Raw genomic sequence first — 24558 nt, 5'->3', positions numbered from 1 at the left:
CCGTACTGAGCCGTGCCGAGCCGAGTCATACCACGCAGTGGAAAAGCGCCATAAGTGTTTCAACCACTATGTGAAGTGTTTATAATGCGTTATATAGATCAGTGCTGTTTTCAGTGCATTATTTACATGTGAAAATGACACAGAATTATGGAATAATGCAAAAATACAGAGCAGGACGTTTTAGAATTTAGAGTCTGAACTATAAATTGTATAATTTTTAATTAAATAAATCCTAAAAATTTATTTAATTAAAGTTTGCTTAATTTTCATTTTAGTTGAATATATATTGTTTTCTAATAATATTTACATTATATTTCGGCTTTATTTCAGTTATGAAAACCAATTTTTAATAGTTTAGTTAACATGAACAACATTAATATAAACAAACAAATATTGTCGTTTTTCAGAAGCTCTTAGTGAATATTTAATTTTGAGGACTTTTATGTCCTGCTGTTTTGATGGTATTTAGATGGATTCCGGTTTATGATGACTTCTGTGTCTCTTAATATTCATCCCGGAGTCTTTGAATCCTGTGCTGTGATTTGTCATTTGAGTGAGGGGCGGAGCCTGTGGGTGTAATCAGTGCTCTGCTCTCCCGTCCACCCTTTTCCCCATCCACCTCTCGAACCCTGAACCCCCTTCCTTCCTTCCTCCTCCTCCTCCTCTCGCCTCTCTGCTTCTGCACTGTAGATGACTCTGACCCCGGGCAGTCAAGCGATGCGTGGGGAGAGAGATTACTTCCTCCCTGCAGGATATACGCAGGTAACTGCCTCCGCTAAAATCGCCAGCGGCCGCAAACGGTCCAAGACGCATCACGGTTTCATTTGTTTATCTGTCTCCGCCTGAGCCTCCGTCCGTATCAGAGCACTGGCTGAAACAAATCGAATTTCCATTAGAATACACTAACCGCTGTCGCATGACCTTGTCTGTCTGCTAGGCTTTTTGCATCACTCTCAGAGAGACCGTCGACTTTTGGTTACATCATTTTGCGGGAATTTGATGTCTTGCGCATCTCGCTTTTCGTCGATTCGTTTCAAGAAAGCACACACACTGACACTTTCTTGGTTTCGCCGCTGCATCTGTTTTAATCGCATGCATTTCAGTAGCACGCAAAGACTCGTGGGAACGGCGTTAGATGTGTAATGCATGTGTCTGTCAGGCTGGAGAGTTTCCTACGCTGTTTTTTCGCTTCTGCTGTTTGTTTAAAGGGGATAAATTGTATCAGACGGCGGCGTTTTCAGGAACTGAGACGCTTGAGTGCAAGAGGAGACCCGTGCTCATGCGCTGTCCATCGTTTTTCTTGTTCACTGCAGACAAAGATGGTCCGGATAAGAAGAAGGTTAAGAAGGAGTCGGGGGCTAAGAAGTCGACCCCTGTGAACATTTTGTTCGGCTACCCTTTATCAGAACGAAAACAGATGGCACTTGTCATGCAGATGACGGCGAGAGACAACAGTCCAGGTAGGAAACGATGAACACAGAACTTTTTTTTTTTTCAACTTTTGCTCAGTTTTTTTGCTCTTTTTTTTTTTTTTTTCGTGGCCAGGGAACAGGTAAGTTCAGTGAGTTGTCACTGATATTTTCTTTAGTAGACCATCGGTATCTCTTAAATTTGATTTCTTTGTGTTCAAAAGCCAATATTTACTCAAAAATATATATTGAGTGTATATTTTATTGTGCTTTTAGTATGTTTTCATTTATGATAATGTCTCTCTCAATGGTGTTATTTTAGTATTATTTATATACTGTTATAGTATGCATTAATATTTTGAATTAGCTTTTATTTTTATATTTCCAGTTTTCATTTTAGTTTAGTTGGTCATTTCATCAGTTTTCGTTTTTTTTAGTTTGTCAGTTTTGTTTATTTGTCAGTTTTAGTTTTTATTTATTTATTTTATTTCAGTGAGCTGCCAAGGTGACATTTCTAATTTTCTAGTTTTGTTGTTGTTTTTAAGTTTTCATGTAATGTTTATCTTTTATTTAATTTCATGTTTGTTTCAATTAATGACAAATATTTTTTATAGTTTATTTATGCTTTTGTCATTTTTTTTATCAGTTTCTGTTTCTTGTATTTCTATTTATCTTTAATTTTATTAAATTTTTAAGTTTTCATCTGATATTTATATTTAATTTCATTACAGATTTTTCTCAATTAATGAAAACAATTTTTAATAGTTTGCTGTAGTAGCTTTATTTTATTAGATGCCAAGGCAACATTTCTAATTTAAGTTTTGAAAAGTGAAGTGAAGTTTTCATCTAATATTGATATTATTTTAAGATTTATTTCAATTAGTGAAAATTTATATAGTTTGTTTTAATATTTTTAGTACTTTTTGTCCTTTTTTTTAATCAGTTTTTTTCTGTTTAGCTTTTTTTTAATTAATTTTAAGTTAAATTTAATTTCATTTTAGTAATTTTATTTGTTAGTTGCCAAGGCAACACATCTCATTTTAATTTGTTTTTAAGGTTAAACATTTTTAGTTTTATATTGATGTATTATTTTATTTAAGCATTATTTCAATTAGTTTTAATGAGTAGTCTTTGCTATTTCGGCGCTGATAGCCTGTGACATACAGCTGACATACATCACCGTTGCACTATGGGCGATCCCACCCCCCGATCTCTCTCCCACTTCGCTTCCTGTCAGTTCTTATCTGTCCAATAATAATGAAGGTGAAAATGCCAAAATAAAAATTAATAGTCTTTGCTAATTATAGTAACACTGTCTCAAACCTGCAGTCACCAGTTTATTTATGATCTGTGTGTTATGATGTAATCTGTTTTTCACTTCCTTTTGTAGTCAAGTTAGGTCAGATTGACAATTGAGATAAACCGTATGACCTTGACGTGCTGGTTTACCGGTTTGTAATCTCAGATACCACACCGAGCCACCCCTCTCAATCTCCAGCGGTGCAGAAGAAGATCGCTAGCAGCTCGTCCTCACGACAGAAGGACAAAGTGAACAAACGGAACGAGAGAGGAGAGACGTCCCTGCATATGGCTGCCATCAGAGGAGATGTCAAGCTGGTGAAGGAACTCATTGGGCTCGGGGCGGATGTGAGCGTCAAAGATTTTGCAGGTGAGACTGTGTTTTATGCACATTTACAGCATCACGTCACCTGATAACAAGCTGTCTGTAGTTTATTTTTTATGTTATGTTTTATGCAATTAAATAATCATCTTATTTAATTTAGTTACTTTGTAACAATTAAATAGTTCTAAAATAATATAGTCATTGCTGGTATTGTTGCTACTGTAAACCCATAAATTAATACGTTTAAATTTAAATAAGATGTTGGCTACAATGATGATTTAGAGATGAACAAATGTTCCTCAAAAGCCTGATGATCATATTTGATACTCATATTTGAACATGATTTTATGGATAATCAGGTAATCATAAGTTGCTTCAGTCCAGTAAGTGTTCTTGAAATATTAATAAAAGGATTCTTACGTTTTCTTTTTAAAAATCAGTAAAGATTTCACAGCACAAAGACAAATGAAGCATGAGCTGAAGCTGGACATTCGTGCAATTGCACTAAAAGGCCTTTTACTTGCTAAAAAAAAAGTATAAACTACCAATCAGACGACAGAAGGCATGGAGTATATTGTGCAACAGCAAAGTTTTGATCATGTGAATCATTTACAGGCCTTAAAATGTGCATATCAAATATGATAGTGTCTATAGGGTTACAAGTTTTCTGTTTTTCCTTCCAGTTGTAGAATCTCATGAGCTCATATTGGTTTGTCCTTTTGTTCAGGTTGGACGCCTCTCCATGAAGCTTGTAACCTTGGTTACTATGATGTGGCGAAGGTTCTGATTGGTGCAGGAGCGGAAGTGAACACGCAGGGATTGGACGATGACACTCCGCTTCATGACGCCTCCAGCAGCGGACACAAAGATGTGAGTTTTTACTTTTAAATGATGACATTTACAGCTATTGACCTACAGTACATGGATTTTAAAAGCTGATACTGATCTGTCAGTTAATATAAAGAGTTTGACTGATTTTGTTTTTACTGATCTGATGTCATTTTAATCTAAAGGGTGAGCCTATGTGCTTTAACATTCATTTTCTTAATTTTTTTAATATATACATGTTAAAGCCTTTTGTCGTTTAAAAAGCATACCAAAATGCAATTTAAGTTAAGTTGGTTGAGCATGCATGAATGTAGACCAGGTTTGTCCATGTTTTTAGTGTGTCCAAACTAATACAATTTAATTGCAACAAATAAAAGTAACACCTAATTTATGTAATAATAAAATTAGGCATTAATGAGGCTGTAGAGCACACTGTTTTTTTTAAACATCAGAGCGGACACATTTATTGACTGATGAATATACTCTCAAAGTAGCCAAATATCTGTTGCAGAACTTGTAGTAATTGTGAATCTTTCTGATCATCTGATTCACCTCTGTATATTGTCTGTCATGTTTTGCCAAACCTTTATAGATTGTGAAGCTGCTCTTGCGTCATGGAGGCAATGCCTTCCAGGCCAACAAGAGAGGGGAGAGACCGGTTGATGTTGCTGACTCTCAGGAGCTTGAGCAGTTACTCAAGGGAGAGATCCCACTCTCTGAAGCAGAAGAGAGCTCTTCAGGTACGGAGAAAGTTGGCAGCAGATTTGCCAGTGCTGTTGCTTTTAGCATTTCTTTTGAACTTTTATTTTCTTTTTTTCTGGGTTAAACACGAGCTCTGTCAACATTTGCGGCATGCTGTCAGACATGCTGAGCAATATCTGATGCAGAGTCCAAGCCAAGTCAAATCCATTTCCTTAATACACTAGTCAACATTTGAAATGGATCAAAACCTTTCATCAAAGTTGTCCTAAACCCTAAAACCATAAGGCATTCTTGTCTTAGGACAGCTTTGAACTTCAAATGTTTAGTGTAGTTTTCTGCATTCTCTAGGTTAGTTTTTTAACTCTTTAGCATGAAAGCAGATTTTTTTTGCAGATGCTTTAATCCCAAGCGACTTGCATTGGATCTTTTTTTTCTTTTTCCATTCATAATTCCTTTGAAATTGAACCCATGACCTTTTTGTTGCTAGTGCCATGCTTCTACTGTTTGAAATTAAATTGTATTCAAATTTTTACTTGCATTTTAAAGTTTTCTTTTTTAAATCTTTATTATATTTCTGTAAATGCCCACTCAACAGGAAATTTGTCTTTGTGACTGACTTAAAAGTCAAGACTTTTATCAAAACACTTGCGATATTAAGATAATTTTTTCTCTTTGTGGACCTAAAGAACTGAGTCCAAGTCAAGTCTCAAGTAACTTTCTTTTGCATGCTGTTGATTACCTCACACAATAATTTGATATCTTTCACTTTATAAAGCACTTTATTTGATGAAAACATTTTTTTGGTTGAGCTTTGGAGGACTAGGTACTAGTTCTGGTTATGTGTTACATATGCTAATGTCATAGCGTATTATTAATTCCTTTTTTTCCATTATTTTGTATGCCACAGAATCAGAGGACCCACCTTCGGTAAATCCATCCAGTGTAGACGAGAACATGGAGTACTCCGATGCTGAAAAAGACTCTGACAGTAAATCGACCACAGTGAAGGCTTCGTCATCCATGTCAGGGCTGGATGAATATGAGTTTAAGGATGAGGAAGAGGAGGAGGACCTCAGTAAGACACTTAATGACCGACACATCCTACGGCGAGAGCTACGGCAAAAGGAAAAGGAGGAGAAGGAAAGGAACCACTATGCTTCCAAACAAGGCAGCAAAAGTGACCAGTCGACGCCGACGTGCAAGTCTAAAAAAACAAAAGCGTCGCGTGTCTACTGCAGTTCAGATAGTTCAAGCGATGAAGCCGAGGTGCCAACAGAAAGAACAAACTCGCCCACCAGGTCGGTCAGTGTGGATGGTCACAAAACGGATGGTAGATCAAAGAAAGAAAGCTTGACTCTCACGCCAGTGGAACAGAAAGAAAAAGGTAAACAAAAGAAAAAGAACAAGAGCCAAAGCAAAAACAAGGAGAACCAGGAAGTCCGAGAAGAAGGGAAGGAGAACAGCAAGTCTCTTCTTTTTTCCTCGGCAACTGTGTCTGACAATTCTGACAAGAGCGTCAGGGAAGAGGACTCGTTCAAAATGTCATTCAGTACAAAGGATGACACATCGGTCCACCTCTTTCACCTGTCTGTAGTCAAGTCCCCAAAGCTGAACCACAGCCAAACTGACAAGCAGACAACTCCATTGAAACAGGAAAACGCTAAGACTTGTGTTTCTATCGCTGATGGATCCTGTCCAGGGGAAGGCGTCAAGTACAACCACTACACGGATTCTGACTTCTGCACAGAAGGTTCTAGCAGCAAGAGCTGCAAGCACAAGGAAAAGAGCAAACATCACCACAAAGAGCTTAACTTGGATGGAGATGACCGCAGTTGCAGTCCTTTCAAAGACAGTAGTCTGAGCAACAGTATGGACAGTTCTGAGGCTGTCTTCAGGAAGACTGACAAAGATGGGAAAGTTGTAAAAAAGCACAAGCTGAAACACAAGGAGAAGGAAAGGTATAGGAAGGAGTATGAGGCCGAGAGGAATCGCCACCGGCAAAAAGAACCACGCAAGGATGGACATAGGAACATGGAGTTTGATCGGGAGTTTTGGAAGGAGAACTTCTTCAAAAGTGATGAAAATGAAGAACACTCAGGCAAATGTGAGATGCCTGCTGGTGGATCTCCCCTGAAATCCTCAGACTCATCGCCTGTCAAAGAGGAAAGAGGGGCATCAAAAGACAAACATTTAAGCAGTAGCAGCAGTAAGGACAGAAGGTCAAAAGAGGAGCGAGAAAAGGACAAGTCCATTAAAAAAGAGAAAAAAGAGGTGCCTCTTAAAGAGGAGCGGGGAAAGGACGGAAAAGGAGATGAAGTTGATGAACGGAGTGAGGGTCTTGGCTCTGGCCGAATTCCTGACAGCTCACTGCACAGTTCAGGAGTGAAAGAAGAAGTAGATGATAAGCCAGTCACTGGCAATTCAGCTGACCAAGATCAACTGGAGTCTCCAGAGAAGAACTCTCTCGAGAAAAATGATAAGCGACCACCAACAAAGGACCGGGAGTCTGAAAAGTCTGATAAGAAACACACAGATAAAGATAAGAAAGTAAAATCTGAGCATTTAGCTGACAAGACTGAACCTCACAACACTACAGATCGATGGAAAGAAAAGGAAAAATTAACAAATATTTCACATTCACCCAATGATAAGAGCCATAAAGAGGGTGACAAGCTCAAAGCAATGTCTTTAATGAAAAAGCATGAAGAGAACAAGAAGAATAAGGACAAGCTTGACAAAAGAGCTGAGAAAGAGCACTCCTCTGGTGACCACAGAGACAAAGATAAAACGAGTTCTGAAAAGAAAGGCAAAGCCCCCGAGAAAACCACTGATCATGGAAAATCTGACCGCAATAAAGAAAAAGAACGGGACAAAGATCCTGACAAGAGGAAAAAAGAGAAATCAAAAGAGACCACCCCCTCTTCCTCATCCTACTCCAATCTAAAGTTGTTATTGGAAGAGAAGAAAGGCTATGTTTGTGAGAACAATAAGGTTGTTTCGTCTAAATCAAAAGAAGAGGCAACCAAGCCTCCAGAGAAAGACAGGGATAGAAAAGAGCGGGACCGAGAGTCTGAAAGACATCGAGACCGTGAGCGGGATCGACACAAGGAAAAGGACAAAGATCGATCCCAGCTGAACAGGGATGGCAAAATTAGCAAGCCGAAACCAAGTGAAGTGGACTCCAAATCTAAGGTTGCACCTACTCTAAAGGATACTCGTCCCAAAGAAAAGAGGTTGGTGAATGATGACCTCATGAAGACGAGCTTTGAACGCATGCTCAGTCTCAAGGACCAGGAAATTGAACAGTGGCACAGGAAGCACTTAGAGAAAATTAAGCAGAAGGAACGTGAGCGGCTAAAGCAGCGTCCAGGAATTGACCCTGGGAAACAGAAAACGAAGGAAAAAAATAAAACATCCTCTTCGTCCAGTGAGTCTTGTCTAACCAAGGAACTGACTCGGTCAAAGAGCTCAGAGGCGCCAGATGGGCACCACGAGAAAGTCTTGAAAGATGCCACCAGTGGAAGAACGCTCTCACTGGATGCGAAAACCTTCGGGAAGAATGGACCAGTCATCGAAAACAATCTCAGCCGATCTCCGAGACCAGAGAGTGAAAAATCTGGCATTATGTCAAGATCAATATCCATGATCTCTGTGGCAAGTTCAGAAGATTCCTGTCATGCAACTATACTGACACCTAGACCAACTGAATATGATTCTGACATGAACATGGACGCTTCAGATTCCCAACCACCTTTCCTGCAGTCTTCCCTCGTTGTACAGTCCTCCAGATCACCTACTGTTCATGATAAAGATACCAGCAGTCTTCCCGAAGCGGCTCTCTGCAATCGAACACCGTTATCAAGCAGGCATGCGTCCCCATGCTTAAGGGCTATTTTGGATGAAGAAGCCAAGGTGCCACCAGCTGAAACTAGACTGACAGAAGAGTCTCAGATAATCAGTATTGCATCACAGCCAAGCACTGAGCAAGCTGCGGTTCATCAAACCGAGATTAGCGTGCTCCCTGTTCAGGAGAATCGGAGCAGTCAAAGTCTTACTAGTGCTCTTCCAGAAAGCGAAAATCTGACTAGCAATGAAGGTGAAGGCGTCACTCCTGTTTCTCAAGTTTCTTCATCTGTTTCTTCATCACACTTGCGAGAGTCTAGTGCTAAAAACCTAAGTAACCTCACACAGGCTAACAGTGTGTTTCAGACCCATTTGCAAGAGCAGAGCAGTTCTTGCAACACTAGTAGTCAAGTAGAGCATGCAAGTCTTGGTCAGCTTGACATCCCTGGTGCCGGAATGACAGAGGGATCAAACAAGGAGGCATCACAAGTTGCATCATTTCAGTCTTCTCACACACAAAATTCATCTGAAACCAGTGCACCTTTGAATTCTAGTAGCCAGCAGTGGGAAACTGGCCCCATTTCCAGTAGCAAACAGACATTGACAGCTGACTCTAGTTTGAGGCCAGAGCAAAGAGAGAAACCCTTGGTTGTTTCTGAGAACAAAGTGGAAAAGAGTGGGGAGAACATCAGCAAAACAGATTGCACTCCAAGTACATCTATTGGTTCATGTAGATCAAGCCCTGAAGAAACTACTAAACCACTGCTGAAAACAACCAGTGTCCAAGAGGATTCAGAAAAGGTTGATGCAAGAGTGCAAGATGAAAGTACCTCAAGGTTCTCCAGTGAGTCATTGGTTACAGTTGATGCTCAACCAGAGAAACACGAGCAAGGCATTCATGCAGCTTCAGCAACAACTGTGTCTCGCTGTGCCAGTCCAGAAAGGATCCCTGAGGAGCCCATGGAGGTCTCTGAAGATGTTTCGGACAAGAATCGAATCACAGAAACGGATGGGGCAAAATCCTCAGATGAAGGTGCAACAACCCAAGCGTTGTCTGAAAGCAAAGCTGACATAGCGGCATCAGACCAGCTTGCTGTTGAGGAGAAGCCTATGAAATCAGACCTTCAGGATAATGTAGAACAGGGTCAAAGCAGTGCTGCTGTTCAACCTGATCATCAAGCAGAGCCTCCCAGTGGTGAAACCTCAGGAAGTTCCTCCCCAATATCAGTCGTGGAGAGAGATTCCGATTCATCTGGGGCAAGAGCCAAAGTCCGACTCCTTGAAGAAGAAGCTGACATTCAAGCAACACATCCAAGGAAAAGAAAGATGCCTAGGGTTTCTCCACCGACCCAAGTGAACCTTACGGCTCAGCAGGTCAAAGAAAAGACGCAGCAGTCTTTAGCTGCAATTGTAGATGCACTGAAGCTTGAAGAGATCCAGCCTTACCAGACCGAGAGAGCAAACCCTTATTATGAATACTTACACATTCGCAAGAAGATCGAGGAGAAGAGGAAAGTACTTTGTAGTGTCATTCCTCAAGCGCCTCAGTACTACGATGAATATGTGACATTCAATGGGTCCTATCTGCTGGATGGAAACCCTCTCAGCAAGCTCTGCATCCCAACGGTATTCTTGCATTCTGTGAAAGTAATGATTGCAACTCATTCTTGCTGATATCTAAGGGGGGAAAAAATGCTAAAAGCTTGCCAATTTGTTTGCTTTTGTAGATAACGCCACCTCCCTCACTACCTGAACCACTGAAGGAGATGTTCAAACAGCAAGAGGTGATGCGGATGAAGCTAAGACTGCAGCACAGCATTGAAAGGGTAAATGGAAACCAAGATTATATTTATTGAACATCAATCCCTAGATAAGGGTTTCCCAAACTAGTCACGGACCCCTAGGGGTTCATGATGGAACTTCAGGGGATTTGTGAGAAAATGTGTAAATAAATAATAAAAATAAATAAATAAAAATGTAAAATTAAAAGTTAAATGTAATGATAAAATATAAAAAATTAAAAAGATAAATATTATAATGATTATAATTATTTTACATATAAAATGTTATTAGATGTATTGTTCATAATATTTAGGTTTGATAAGCTCTTTTACAGATATATAGTTACTAAACACAAACATAAAATTATGTATGTTATTATATAAAAGGGTCTTAAATGTTATGAAAGAAACTTTTTGAGCCTGCTTAATTATATAATTATGTTTGAATTTTAGGTTATTTTTTTTAGCTTCAGCTTGCTGCTTTTTGGTTGCAATTAAAATGACTTGAAATCACTGAGGCATTTGTTCTTCCAGGAAAAGCTGATTGTATCCAATGAGCAGGAGGTTTTGAGAGTTCATTACCGTGCTGCAAGAACACTAGCCAATCAGACGCTTCCATTCAGTGCCTGCACAGTCCTATTGGATGCCGAAGTATACAACATGCCCCAGGACGTCCAGGTAAGTGGCCATATTATTAGGACGCTATTTTAAATTAAAAAGAGTATTTTCAAACTTGAGTAAACACTGTAACTTTCACTATTTGCTATGCAAGTGTACAACTAATTTAATTTGAAAGGCTCTTATTACTTTAACAGTGATCTCTCAACCAGAGTGATGAATCTAAGTTATTTTCTGCAATCAACATCACATCAATGGAGCTTAACTTGTTTTGAATCTGGAATGTTCTTTTAATACCTTAGAAAAATGGTTTTGCAACATATGGGTCATCTTTACAAATTTCTTTTTTACATTTCAGGGTGACGATGGGAAGACCTCTGTTAGAGATCGGTTCAATGCGAGGCAGTTTATGTCTTGGCTTCAGGATGTAGATGACAAGTTTGACAAGTTGAAGGTACAAAAGCAAACAGAAATATTAAATGAAATGCAACAAACAACTAGCATGTGTAGAAATGTCATGGTACAGCGGCCCCAAAAAGTATTTGGACACATTAGCCATGCTTAAAAATACAGGAAATTATAGCAACAAGATCAGAGTTTCTGCTATTTTAATAAAGGTAAAATTATGTCCTTTTTAAGACCAAGTAAAGAAAATGTAAGCAAAGTATTTAATGGAATATGGTCAATATGTTCTCTACATGTCTCTAAATGTAAATATCTTATATTAGCAACACTTCAAAGTTTCAAAATACAACGTCCAACAGACCTCTATTACGTTTTCATTTAGTTTTCAAAAACAATAAATACAAAATAGTTTAAGGTTTAACTAGCTCTGCTACTAACCACTAGATCACTGATCACACTGCAAAAAGTGTCCATTTTTGGTCTTGTTTTCTAGTTCAAAAGTCTAACATTTCTTAAAGATGCGTTTACTTGATAAGCAAAATGACAAAAGAAGTCCTGTTTTCTTAGAAATTGATCAAAAGCAGTGAGTCTATGATTAAAGTAAGAACAAATAAAAAAACAATTTCAAGGGAAAACTAATTTTCATATACCACTGACAGTTTTTAAGCATAAACTCACTTAATTTTTACATAAATTTCTTCATATGTTCAATGTGCATCTCAAGTAAATGTATCTTCATTTAAGGATGTTTAGATATTTGTATTAGAAAGCAAAACAAAAAATACTGAGGAAGATTGTAATTATTTAATTATTTATTTCCTTATTAGTAGTAGTAGGAGTATTTTGCAACGCATACCACATTTAATGCCATCACCTTTTTAAGATTTAACACTTTAAGACACAATTTAAGACTTTCTTTTTCTGGAAGGCTAAATTAAGACTTTAAAGACCTGCAGACCCCTAGTCAGATAATGAAATCTCAAATAAATTTGAATTTATTTGAAATAAAAATAGCTACTGCAATATTATCAGCTCACATGCCACTTTGATATTTTGCTGTCTAATGCAATAAAATGCATACATAAGTGAACTTCAGTACCTATATGACTGACTTGAATCTCTGTTTTCCCGCAGACGTGTCTCTTGATGCGTCAGCAGCACGAAGCAGCAGCGTTAAACGCTGTTCAGCGTCTGGAGTGGCAGCTGAAGCTGCAGGAATTGGATCCCGCCACTTACAAGTCTACCAGCATCTTCGAGATTCCTGAATTCTACATCCCCCTCGTAGAGGTCAACGACGACTTCGACCTGACGCCGATATGACCCGCCGATGAGATACAGAGACGACGGTTTAGTAGCTGTCGGGCCACGAAGAGTGATGATGTCAAGACACGAGCGTAGGACGAAAACACGAAGCATTTGACTTGGAGGTGTGCGTGCGTGCGTGTGTGTGTGTATGTTGTGTGTTTGTGTGTCACGGTGCACATGTCGTTGACCGGACGCTTTCTAATAAAAAGTAAAAAGAAAAATAACACAAACGAGCGCTGCACTTCCAGGCTAGCTGTCATCACTGGTTCAGTCTGTGTTCGCTGTTCTAGTTCTGGTTCCGGTCCAAACGCACTTCATCATATGGGTGCCAGATTGGTTCCGATAGACTGCAGGCCTAATCTAAAACGCACTTAACCCTGAGGTCCACCATCCAGAACGGTAGGCCACGGGTCGACAGAGGAGCATCGGAAAAACCAGCCTCCGGAGGCTAAAGACCACCATCGGAAAGCGTGCGAGAGGTTTTTCTCCTCCGCTAAGAAAGAGACCGCAATCCAACATGTTTCTACAGTGAGTGTTCATAGATTATGTATAGATTGTGCTCCTCATTTTTTTTAACTTATTTTATACATACTGATTGTGCATTTGTAAATAGCCATGTAATTATTGTTTTTAACTTGTAAAAAATTTAAGAAAACAGAGGACGGAAAAAGTTTAAGTAATAAATATTTTGATTGTAAACTTTGTTTTGTCTAATGTTTAATGGACCAAAGTTGTTTTTACATTGAAGTTCTTTGTTGTTGTTATTGATGTTCGCTTAACTCTTTAAGCATGTTTTGAAAATCTTTTTTTGTTTTTAAATTCCTCTTTTAACCCTTTGACATTCATCAAAGCCGATGTTTTTTGACTTGTGATTTCTATAATGTGCATGCTTTCGCAGGTTCGTCCCTTTCTAAAAAGTTGTACCGTGGTGAGGTTTACTGAAGTGGTCCTGGTTCTTTTCTTCCATCGTTGTGTCCGTTAGTAACATCCACTTCTTGCGTGTTGTCCCTTGTGTCTTGCGCACATTTAAAAAAGAAAAAAAAAAGAAAAAGTGTGTTGTGGTTTCTCAATAGAAAAGAAATACCCTTTTACAGTTTTAATGTGAGATCACAACAAGACCTATTTTTTACAACGTAATGCCTTTTGAACGATGGTTCTAAAAATGTCTATTTTAATATTTACTTGTTACATGAGGATGTACATATTTGTAATATATAATTGAATAAATTTTATTGGTTGTGAAATCAAAAAAACTCTTTTTTGCTCTCCTTTTTTGTCTAAACGGGATTCCCAGAGTCATGGACATGGAAACATTAGTCTTTTAAATCTTAAAAGTCATGGAATTTACTAGTGAATATTAATGTTTCTACTCCATTCTCAATTGAAATGCTCAAAAATCAGGACTTTTTGGAAACATTCATATGTAACTTTGGATACTGATGTTATTTTGTCCAGCAGATGGCAGAGTGAACGGATTAAACAATATTAATCAACATCAAAACGATCTTTAAGAACTAATTTAGTTCAGTTTTTATGTGCATGTATGAATATTGCATTGTTTTGGATCTATAAAACATTATTATAATTATATTATTTATAAAATACAAATATTGATCATTACATTTCTTAAATTATGTTCTTATAATAATTATAAATTATATTAAGTTATACATTTATACTGTATACATTTAATAATAAAAGTAATAATACTAATTATGTATATGAATTTGTATTTATAACATTTTTCTTATATATATATTCTAATATAATATTATTATTATTATTATTATTGGATAGTTAATAGTGACTGTACCAACACATTTTCAGTTTCAAATCTTTAACTACTAAGCCACTTGTGCTTTTGTTGAGGCCTCTTGTAACTTTTAATAATTTGGCAGTTCCTTTTATTCACTGACTTTACAAATGAGTCCAACAGTTTATCATAAAGACCGAGCAATACAGTAATCTGCACCGGCGACTGTGATTGGCTGAAACCCAGCAGCGCTGTGAAAAGTAATGGTGACTATGTGACTTCGTTTGTGCGCTTCTTCCTGTTTTAGCAGCGCTCTGAACAATAACTGACGCCTGATAATAGCACAAGGAGACTTTAAAAGACATAAAATGCATAGCGAAGAGTTAAAACTATTTATTTGTGTAGCCCCGTGGTTTCCGACTAATCAGAAACAACATCCGGGCCAATAAGCCACGCCCCTTTGAGGACCCGTATGGTATGCTAATTGCCGCTCTACTCACTTCGTCCATTTCCATGAATCAAAGCCGCGCATGTTTCTATTCAGAGTAAAAGGAGCCAAGACAAGAGATCCGCATGAGAGAAAGTCAAAAACCTCAGGAAAGTGTTGAGAACGCTTCAAAGTGCTACAGTAAGTACGCTTATAATATTTGCCAAATACATGTAAAGATGTGACGTATGCCAGATCTGTGACGTGATAATCCTCCGTGTTTTTGCGTCACGTTTGAGACGCCAGCGCTTTTGGACGTCAGTGCGTGTTTGTGGCGCTTATGCAGAGCTTTTCTTGGTGTTTGTGTATTTCGCGCGAGGAGAGAACGTTCAACACGCCACGGAGAAGTTCCTCAGCGTTCTGCATTCCGAATCTGCGTTTCATTTGCCTGAGTGTGACCTAGCTGGATTATATTGTCTAAGTTTGCTTTAGAAAACAAATACAAAACTAGGAAATCGTGCATGTTATGCATAAAAGTGCTAAATCTGGTTTTTAACACACACACTAAAATAAAATTAAAAAAAAATAATTCTCATGCATACCATTGTGTACACTTAAACAAGTCATTTTATTTTTTTAGTCATTTTTATTTATTAAATACATTTTATTAAGTCCAAATCTGTGTTTAATTTGCCTGAATGTGACATAACTGTATATTTTCCAAGTTTGCTTAAAGAATTTTTTTTATGTGCAAAATACCTTTACTCATTAAATACTCATACCTTTTGTTCTTTTAATATTTTGAATTGTTTTTAGCTTTATTTTTTTAGTTTTCATTTAAATGTTTAGTTTTGAAATGTTGTTGTATGCATTTGTCATTTCTATTTAATTTCTTTTATTTTCTTAAATGTGTGTGTGTGTGTGTGTATATATATATATAGTGTTTTTAGAGTTTTAGCTTTTAGTTTTAATGACTTTTTCTTATTTGTAAGTCGCTTTGGATAAAAGCGTCTGCTAAATGACTAAAAGTAAAGTAAAATACAAAAAGTATTAAAATACCCTGTTTTATTAGTGTGTATATATAGATATAGATATATACTTCTATACATTTCAGTGCACATGGTCTGATCTGTTAATAGTTGGTCTGTGTTGAGCGCAGGTGTGTGGAGTTTGGGTCAGGATGCGGCCGGCTCTGTTCCTCTGTCCCGTCCTGATCTCTGTGTTGTTCCTTCTGTCTGGACTGACCCTCATCAGCGGCTGTAACAAAGCTCTGTGTGCCAGCGACGTCAGCAAATGTCTTCTACAGGTACAACTGATGCTTATTTATCACGCCGGGTCAGTTCCCAATGTTTCCTCTCCTCTGGAATTTTTATTTTAATTGCAATTTTCATCTTCATCAACCTTTTAATAATAGACATTCATGCTGAATTCCACAAGTCATGGATAATGTCAGGGAATTTGAAAATGGCTGTGTTATGTGTTAATGTTAGCTCTGCTCTAAAATATTTCAACAGATATGAATTGTGTTTTGAGAGTATGAAATCTGTAAATCATGATTATTCCTAAAAGTCAGTATTTAATAATGATGAATGCCTTGAAAAGTAATGTAAAGCGACTGGTCAGAAGGTGTAGGAGCTCCAGCAGGTGTCTCATGCTCTGGTACGGTTATATTTACACTAGAAGCAAATCTAATCATCATTAACAAAGATGCATTGTTTTAGGGTTAGGACTTCTTTTTTTCTGCAAAATGCCTCTTTGGTAGCTCAAGTTGGACGTGTGGAATACTGAAAAATGTTTGAAAACATTCCCAAAATGAAACATTCCTGAGTGAAACAGGAGAACGATGCATCGCTTTCCCTCATGGAATCAGAGCACACACATGTTTTCAGGTTCCTGAGAGCAGAACATCATAATATTGTGCTGAAGCTCCAGTCTGAAGCTTTTTCTGTGATGTTGTGATGTTCTTCTGTCTGTTGTGCTCTCCACCGCAGAAGCGCTGGGTGTAACTCGTGTAATACTGGATCACTTTTTCCCTGGAGCGTAACGACGGCTCTACGCTGTGTGTGTGTGTGTGTGTGTGTGTGTGTGTGTTTCATGTTATTTTTGTGGCTCTTTCTGTTGTGCATTTGGCTCAGTGTTGATTTTTTATTTTAAATTTAGATGTCTGCCTATACAAAAGTATACTTGGGAAGGTCCTTTTATTTATTTTATTTTTAAATTCTGCTTTCCTAAATAATTTCTGTTTTCTTTCTTTCTTTCTTTGGTTTTCATTTCTCTCTCTCTCGCTGCTGTGATTGGATCTGTGTGTGTTTACTCTGGTCTGTGTGTCCCGGTGAGACTGGGAGAGGAAGGGAGACAGAGACAGACACTCGGGGGACGTGACACGTCTGTCTGGGGAGTAAACACAGAGGTTCATGATGTTACACGAGTAAACAGCCCGGCACACGCACCGATGAGAGACAAACCAGAGCAGATGAGGAAAACCTGCTGAAAGCATCAAAACACCGATTTTCATTTTCTGAAGACCATAGGATGCTGTGCGTTCGGTTTGTTAGAGAGTGACAAATGTTATTATTATATTATTAAAGTGATTAAAATAAAAAAATGAAATCAAATTAAATAAAATTAAATCTAAATGGAAATATTTCATTATGAAAGAACTAAATTAAGATTACTAAAATTAATATAAACATTTAAAATATAAATATAAAAGCTAATTTAATATTAATAAATACTATTATTATTAATTCATAATCTAATATTAATAAATACTATAATATTATATAAATAAAACTAAAAGAACTGAATGTTTTCAAATAATACTCTACACAGAGCCACATTTTGCATTTTCATTTCATTTTTCTGTATCAAAAATCTAATGAAATAAAACCATGAAACTTTTAATCAAACAATTTAATCAATATTAAAATGTAAATAAATACAAATATAACAATTCATTTACAACAAATACATTTGAATTTTTTGGTCAAATAAGGTTCTGTATAAGTTCAAACATGGATGAAACTTGATGAATCTTGGTTGTATGATATTAAACATAAAAATATCAATGTTATGTTTTAATAAACTGTATTATTTTTAGTTTTAGAAGTACATTTCACTATAAAATATCAATGCATTTGTCATAATTGCATGTGCCTGATCATCTAGAGGATAAATGTAGAAAATTACTCAAAAGTTTATTATTGATATGATAGATTTATTTCAATATCGATTTATCTCCCAACCCAAGTTGCCAGGACATTGCCAGTATGGTTTCTGGTGTGTTTTGGAACATTGCTATGGTGTTGCTAGGTGGTTAGTTGGTTGTTATGCATGTTTCTACTGTAGGTGGTTTGAAATCTGTTGAAAGTTCCCGTGAATATTTGTGTGTGTGTGTGTGTGTGTGTGTGTGTAGTTACTGAAAGCTGTGGCTGTCAGTCGTGTGTCTCTAGGTGGGGCAGCTGAGGTTGTTTTAGTCACACATGAATGCTTTGTGGGGCAAGGCAGCACACGTTAGTCTGCTCAGAGCACTTTAACACTCTTGCAGCACACACACACACACACACACACACACTTTCTCCTGCTCTCTGTTCTGCTGTCTCACAATAACAGTTAGTTTGGGTCATGTTGGTTTCATCCAACAGTACACTAAAAGAACAGTGAATGAAAGTGAATGTCAGCATCAGTGTGACAGGTTGAGCTCTGAAGAGGAAGTGAGGGCACACAGGAACCGCCAGGTGTTCACGGCCCCCGTCCGGACCCCAAAACTGCCCTTCATTTAGAGGAATGTTCTCTCTTAGTTTCAGTTTAGTGTGCTTTATTGTCATGACAAACACTGTACATTAACATCACTGGGGCATTAAATGAGCTCAAAATAAGCCAGCATGAAGCATTTTAATTCTGTTTTGTCATATCTCAGAGTAAAACTGTTTAAAAAAAAAAATTGCATGAAAAAAACAACAATTAAAGCCAATATTTTCCATCCAAACAGGAAAATAAATGTAGATGGAAAATTTAGAGTAAAGATTACAGTACATTTGTATTTATTTATTTATTTATTTATTTACTTACTTGCAATTAAATTAACTGTGAGAACTGATGTCAGTTGGATCATCATTAAACCTTTTCTTCTGTAAAAAAATAAATTTATATAAAAAGAAAAAATCATTTTTAAAAACTGAACAGAAAAACTGAGGTTGAGCATTTAGATGAAATAATGTGTTAACAAATGCTTTGAATAATAATTATTTTTTTATAATAACAATAGCATTCACTAAAATCATTTACAAAAAAAACAGGAAAAACATAATAATATTAAATAAAATTATATTAAACAATAATTTTACTAATATCTTAAAATATTTAGTTAAAAAATGCATTTGTGTGTGTATAATATTATGAAATTTATATAAAATATTAAGAACATTATTTTTAAAAAAATGTGTATATTTCACCAAGAATGTAGTAATTTTATTTATTAAAGGGGTCATATGATGCTTTTTTAAAGATCATTATTTGGTGTATTTGGTGTAACAGAATATGTTGACATGCTTTAATGTTCAAAAAACAAATTTTTTTTTTCAAATACTGAACATTATTGTAGGTCCTCTATGCCCCGCCTCTCTCAAACGCTTCGTTTTCTACAAAGTCCCGCCTTCCGACAAGCGCAGTCTGCTCTGATTGGCCAGCTGACCCAGTGCATTGTGATTGGCCGAACACCGCAATCACTCGTCGGAAATGTAACACCCCTTACCATAATCGCGAGCTTCATCTTTCAAAATAAATGTAAAGAAGGAGCCCGAAAGGGTAGCAGAGTCGTGTAACAGACACAGTGATGAAGCTGGTCTCTCTCACTCTCTCTCTCACGCGCGCACGCACGCACACACACACACACACATGATGTGCAAAACTCCGCATTTGAACAGTCAATAGCAAATACTTAAACTAATAACAAAACAGTAGCTGATTCAGAAGCGCCAGATTGTCATAGCAAAGTCAGAATGACCTCCTCTCCTAGGTTCACGAAACGGTCGTCCATAAAATGCATTGCTGTTCTGTTGTAAGTGATCTTAAAGATTTCTAAATGCATCTACTTTCGGAAGGCCAAATAAAGTGATTTTGCTTTCGCCTAGAAACACACAGCGTCTCCCTGACATGCTGCTTCAACACTAACTGCGGTTACTGAAACCACGCCTTCTTTCTTTGCATGCACATTTGGGCGGCATTATGCTAATATTTCCACATAGTGAGGTAGATATGTGGGGGCGTGTTAGAACGAGCCGTTTTAGGGGGGCGTGGCAGAGTCTTAACTTTGATAAAGAATATCTCTTTGGGTTTGTGACTTAAGTCTTTGCAACTTCAGGGATCTTATCTATGCACAATCAGCTTGTAACACTCCAAAGAGAAAGGAAAACTTGAAATCGCATCATATGACCCCTTTAAGTAACTTGAAATGTAATAAATTAATTGTTAGAATTGATATCAGTTGGATCATAAATAACCATTTAATTTTTTACATTTTGCATGCACTATCAGACATTATAGTCGCAGTGAAGCTTCATCTCACAGCTGGGCGAAATCGTCTCTTTTTCAGATGACCCCGTGGATTGTTTGCAGGTACAGCAGGAGTCTGTGAGGCTGTGTTTGGACAGGTTGTGCTTCAGTGTCTTGACCTAAAGTAAACTGAGCTTTTATGGCTTTTATGTAGTTTGGCTCGATGATTCTTTTAAGGAATGCATGAAAATGGCACACGCAATTCCCCAGACTAAAGAGAACTGGACAGGGATGGGGAATTGTCTGGGCTTGTTTCTTTTGGAAGGATCTGGCCCACGTGTGTTTTCAGGTATTGGCTTTTCCGTAGTCGCTTTTATGTGTTTCTATTGTAACTCTTTAGAACTTTCAGTTTTAATGAAACACACACACACACACATCTGGAAATTGACCTCTTCCTCACAAATGCTGGCAAAACACGAAACGCAGAGAGCCAAATGTGTGTCTGTGTTCTGCTGTTTTCTCTGTAATTATAACTCTAAATGTGTCCCAGGTTTGGGTCAGTCTTTTTCCCCTCTCCGCTGGGGCGTTGGACATTTTTTCCAGCGTGGAACAGTTCGCAGCTCTGTTTCTTCTCAGCCTGGTGCTTTTTCTCATGTTTAAATGTTCTTTGTCTCTTTGGGTGGTTTCCTTTTAACTCTTGCAGCTGAAAGATCTCGATGTTTCCTTCAAGACTCACGGCTCTCTGTAGCACATGTGTTTGGAGAGCATGTTTATGTGAGCTAGACTTCCTCCATGTCATCTCATTTTCCCCCTGCATGTTTACCTTTCGTAATGTATATTGTGTGTGTGTGTGTGTGTGTGTGTGTGTACAGGGTCTGTGTCAGTGCCGGCCGTCGGAGGGAAACTGTTCATGTTGTAAGGAGTGCATGCTGTGCTTGAGCTCTCTGTGGGAGGAGTGCTGCGACTGTGTCGGTGAGATTGAAATGAACAATAACTATTATTTAGTTTAGTTTAGTTTTATATTTTATTATTTTTTTGTTGTTTTTGATTAATTGGTTTATTTTAAGCAATCAAAAATTTAATTAAAATTATACATTTATATATTTAAAAAACTACATTATGAAACATTAAATTATAAAATAAAATATTTGTAGTTTATAGTAATGACACTTAAAACTTATAGTCTTAAAATGTTTTGATGTATACATATTCCATAATAATACATTATGTGGTTATTTATTTTATTTGATTATTTTGGAGTAATTGGTTTATTTTAATCAATAAAAAACTAAATATAATGTTTACATTTATATATGCATAAAATAAATTATGGAGGTGTTTGTTTTTTTAAATAATTTATTATTAAATTAAAAAAATATATATTTTTAGCTTATAGTCTTGGCTCTTAAAACTTGTAGTCTTAAAATGTTTTGTTGTATACATATTCCATAACAATACATTATATGTTTATTTTATTTTATTTTATACACCTAATTTTAAATGCTAAAATAAATAGTCCCATAATGCGTATCAAATCATAAATAAACAAATATATTTTACACATCTGGTTTATGTACAATGACTGAAATCAAATAAAATGATAGAGTAACAAAATAAAATAATAATATAAAATAAAATAAATGAAACAAAATAAAATGAAGTGAAGTTATTATAAGAAATGCTTATTAGGATTATTAAGGGTCGCACCAAGACTATAAACTGAAGAGCTCGTTTGGCTCATTCCCAGTCCAGTGAGAGCTCTTGTAAATATTAGGACTGGTTTGTAGATGACAGGAGGCCTGGTGTACACTCCTCTGACAGCAGGATAAAGTGTGAGGTGAGCTGATCCAGATACTCCCAGCTTCAAACACAGACTCCAGGTCAGTTCAGATGAGGTTTGAACGTACAGCCGATCAGAGTACAAAAGTTGAAACCATATCATTCTTCAATACAAAAATTAGTAGTTTATGATGCAAAGAGGGTTAGAAAAGCAAGTTTTCATTCTCTATATTCGAATGGTATCCTCTTCAATCATTGCAAAACCACACGGATCATAATAATGCATGAGCAGTAATAATCTAATCAACAAAGCTACTGATCAAACTTTTAATTGACCGAGGGTTTTATGTCAAGATGAGAAAGATGCATCATACCTAAGACAGTCTAAAAATGAACACGATGCATGATGCATCCGTTTCTCACAACAAGGACCCATCAGATTGTAGAGATCGTTCTGTTCCAAACACTGGAACTGGGCTGTGTGTTGTTCCTGAGGGCCGAACCTGCCATGGTTTTGGTAATCAGAAGCAGCTGTGCTGGCAGCCGCTCCGCAGATAATCTGAAACACAAGGTCTCTACAGCGTTCTGCTCCTTCATCTTTAAAACCTTCATCCACCATCTGATTACCTTCCTTACCAGCAGTTTATCTCTCCAAGTGGAGCTGCTGTTGACAGTCATGTTTTATTGTCTTTAAATATGTCACAGTATTTACTTAAGAATAAATAAATAAAAGTTCACTAAAAATAGAAATGCACACATGAAATTTTTTATTTTTTTTATCATTTAAATTTTTTATTTTAGAATTGTCCTTGCTTAAATCTTAGAAATCCTAATAAATAAGTTATTTTATTTTATTTTTGTCTACTCAAATCTTAATAATCCTAAAAATCCTTCGTAATCAGAAGCAGCTGTGCTGGCAGCCGCTCCGCAGATAATCTGAAACACAAGGTCTCTACAGCGTTCTGCTCCTTCATCTTTAAAACCTTCATCCACCATCTGATTACCTTCCTTACCAGCAGTTTATCTCTCCAAGTGGAGCTGCTGTTGACAGTCATGTTTTATTGTCTTTAAATATGTCACAGTATTTACTTAAGAATAAATAAATAAAAGTTCACTAAAAATAGAAATGCACACATTAATTTTGTTTTATTTTTTTTATCATTTAAATTTTTTATTTTAGAATTGTCCTTGCTTAAATCTTAGAAATCCTAATAAATAAGTTATTTTATTTTATTTTTGTCTACTCAAATCTTAATAATCCTAAAAATCCTTCATTTTTTATATCATGTTCAAAATTAAATTAAATTAAAATATATTAAATAAAAAATATTTTGTGTGAAAAACAAACCATTATTGAACCTCCTTTGGTCTATGTAAAAAATCAAATAATATAAATATAATGTAAACATTTACATGTAAATATTTTAAAAAAGTATAAAATTGTCACAACATTTCCTCAAATATGAATATAAAGTAGTGTGAACATTTGCATTTACTATAAAAGTGTACAAAATTGTCACAATATGTATCCAAAAAAAGAAAAGAAAAAATCATTAAAAAATGCAAAACAATCTGCATTATTTATTGCTTTTAGTACATGTATATCAGCCAAGCAGTCTTCAAATTCTTCATTTGTGATCATGTTTGCTTTTTTGTTGTTGTTGCTTTTCCATCATGATGTGTGCACCGTGGTGAAGTTCTTTCCGTTACCGTTTTTTCTGTCCCACAGGAATGTGTAACCCCAGGAATTACAACGACAGTCCTGCCACCTCCAAGAGCACCGTCGAGGAGCTGTACCGCCCAATCCCGTCGCTCTTCCGTGCTCTGACCGAAGGCGACGCCCCCATTAACATGATGGTCGTGTCGTTCCCTGTCGCTGAGGAGCTTTCCCACCACGAGAACCTCGTGTCTTTCCTGGAGACGCTCGACAGCCAGAGCCACAACATCTCCCTGCCCAGCAGCAGCAGCGTCCATGATGGTGCGTACCGCCTGACAAATCTCTAGGAAAACATATCAAAACATGATTTTATCTTGTCTCCGAATACCAAAGATGATTAGGCATGATTGTACTGTTTAAGGAAATAGTTCTGCCAAAAATTAACATTTGGTTAAACAATGAATATGCTGTCATCTCCTCCTCTCATTCTCTCCTCTCCTCCTCTCCTCTCATCATATCCTCCTCTCCTCTCATTCTCTTCTCTCCTCTCATCATCTCCTTCTCTCCTCTCCTCTCCTCTCCTATCCTCTTCTCTTCTCTTTTCTTCTCTCCTCTCCTTGTCTCCTCTCATCTCTCCTCCTCTCCTCTCCACTTCTCTTCTCTCCTCTCCCCTCCTCCTCTTCTCTTCTTTTCCTCTCCACTCCTCTCCTCTCCTCCTCTCCTCTCCTATCCTCTCATCCTCTCCTCTTCTTTTCTCCTCTTCTTGTCTCTTCTCTCTCCTCTTCTCTCCTGTCCTCATCCTGTCCTTGTCTCCTCTCCTCGTCTCTTCTCTTCTCTCCTCTCCTCCTCTTCTCTTCTCTCCCCTCCTCCTCTCCTCTCATCCTTTCCTCTCCTTCTCTCCTCTCCTCTCCTTGTCTCCTCTCTCCTCTCCTCC

The 24558-nt window shown here is 37.1% G+C and overlaps 2 protein-coding genes across 4 annotated transcripts in view; both read left to right on the top strand.

Annotated features, from left to right (window-relative positions):
- LOC107569631 (ankyrin repeat domain-containing protein 12-like) overlaps positions 1–13549 on the top strand; it is a 69569-nt gene extending 56020 nt beyond the window's left edge. The window contains exons 4-12 of the mRNA XM_016255748.1: positions 1314–1460; positions 2875–3078; positions 3761–3903; positions 4454–4601; positions 5471–10032; positions 10134–10232; positions 10722–10865; positions 11164–11259; positions 12345–13549. Of these exons, the coding sequence (XP_016111234.1) occupies positions 1314–1460; positions 2875–3078; positions 3761–3903; positions 4454–4601; positions 5471–10032; positions 10134–10232; positions 10722–10865; positions 11164–11259; positions 12345–12530 (5729 nt within the window). The 3' untranslated portion in view covers positions 12531–13549. The remainder of the gene's footprint in view (positions 1–1313; positions 1461–2874; positions 3079–3760; positions 3904–4453; positions 4602–5470; positions 10033–10133; positions 10233–10721; positions 10866–11163; positions 11260–12344) is intronic.
- A 1200-nt stretch (positions 13550–14749) lies between these two features.
- The window catches only part of LOC107569636 (twisted gastrulation protein homolog 1-A), a 13136-nt gene continuing 3327 nt past the window's right edge, over positions 14750–24558 (top strand). Inside the window, exons 1-4 of one of the 3 annotated variants that reach the window (XM_016255753.1) lie at positions 14750–14896; positions 15835–16001; positions 21061–21160; positions 23697–23945. In XM_016255753.1, the coding sequence (XP_016111239.1) occupies positions 15876–16001; positions 21061–21160; positions 23697–23945 (475 nt within the window). In that variant the 5' untranslated portion in view covers positions 14750–14896; positions 15835–15875. Of the gene's footprint in view, positions 14897–15834; positions 16002–20335; positions 20963–21060; positions 21161–23696; positions 23946–24558 lie in introns of those variants that run through there. The other 2 variants (XM_016255752.1, XM_016255754.1) reach the window with 2 other exon arrangements.

Source organism: Sinocyclocheilus grahami, unplaced genomic scaffold (genome assembly GCF_001515645.1).
Source record: "Sinocyclocheilus grahami isolate Dianchi unplaced genomic scaffold, SAMN03320097.WGS_v1.1 scaffold1366.1, whole genome shotgun sequence".
NCBI lineage: Eukaryota > Metazoa > Chordata > Actinopteri > Cypriniformes > Cyprinidae > Sinocyclocheilus > Sinocyclocheilus grahami.
This window is presented reverse-complemented; position numbering and strand designations above follow the sequence as displayed.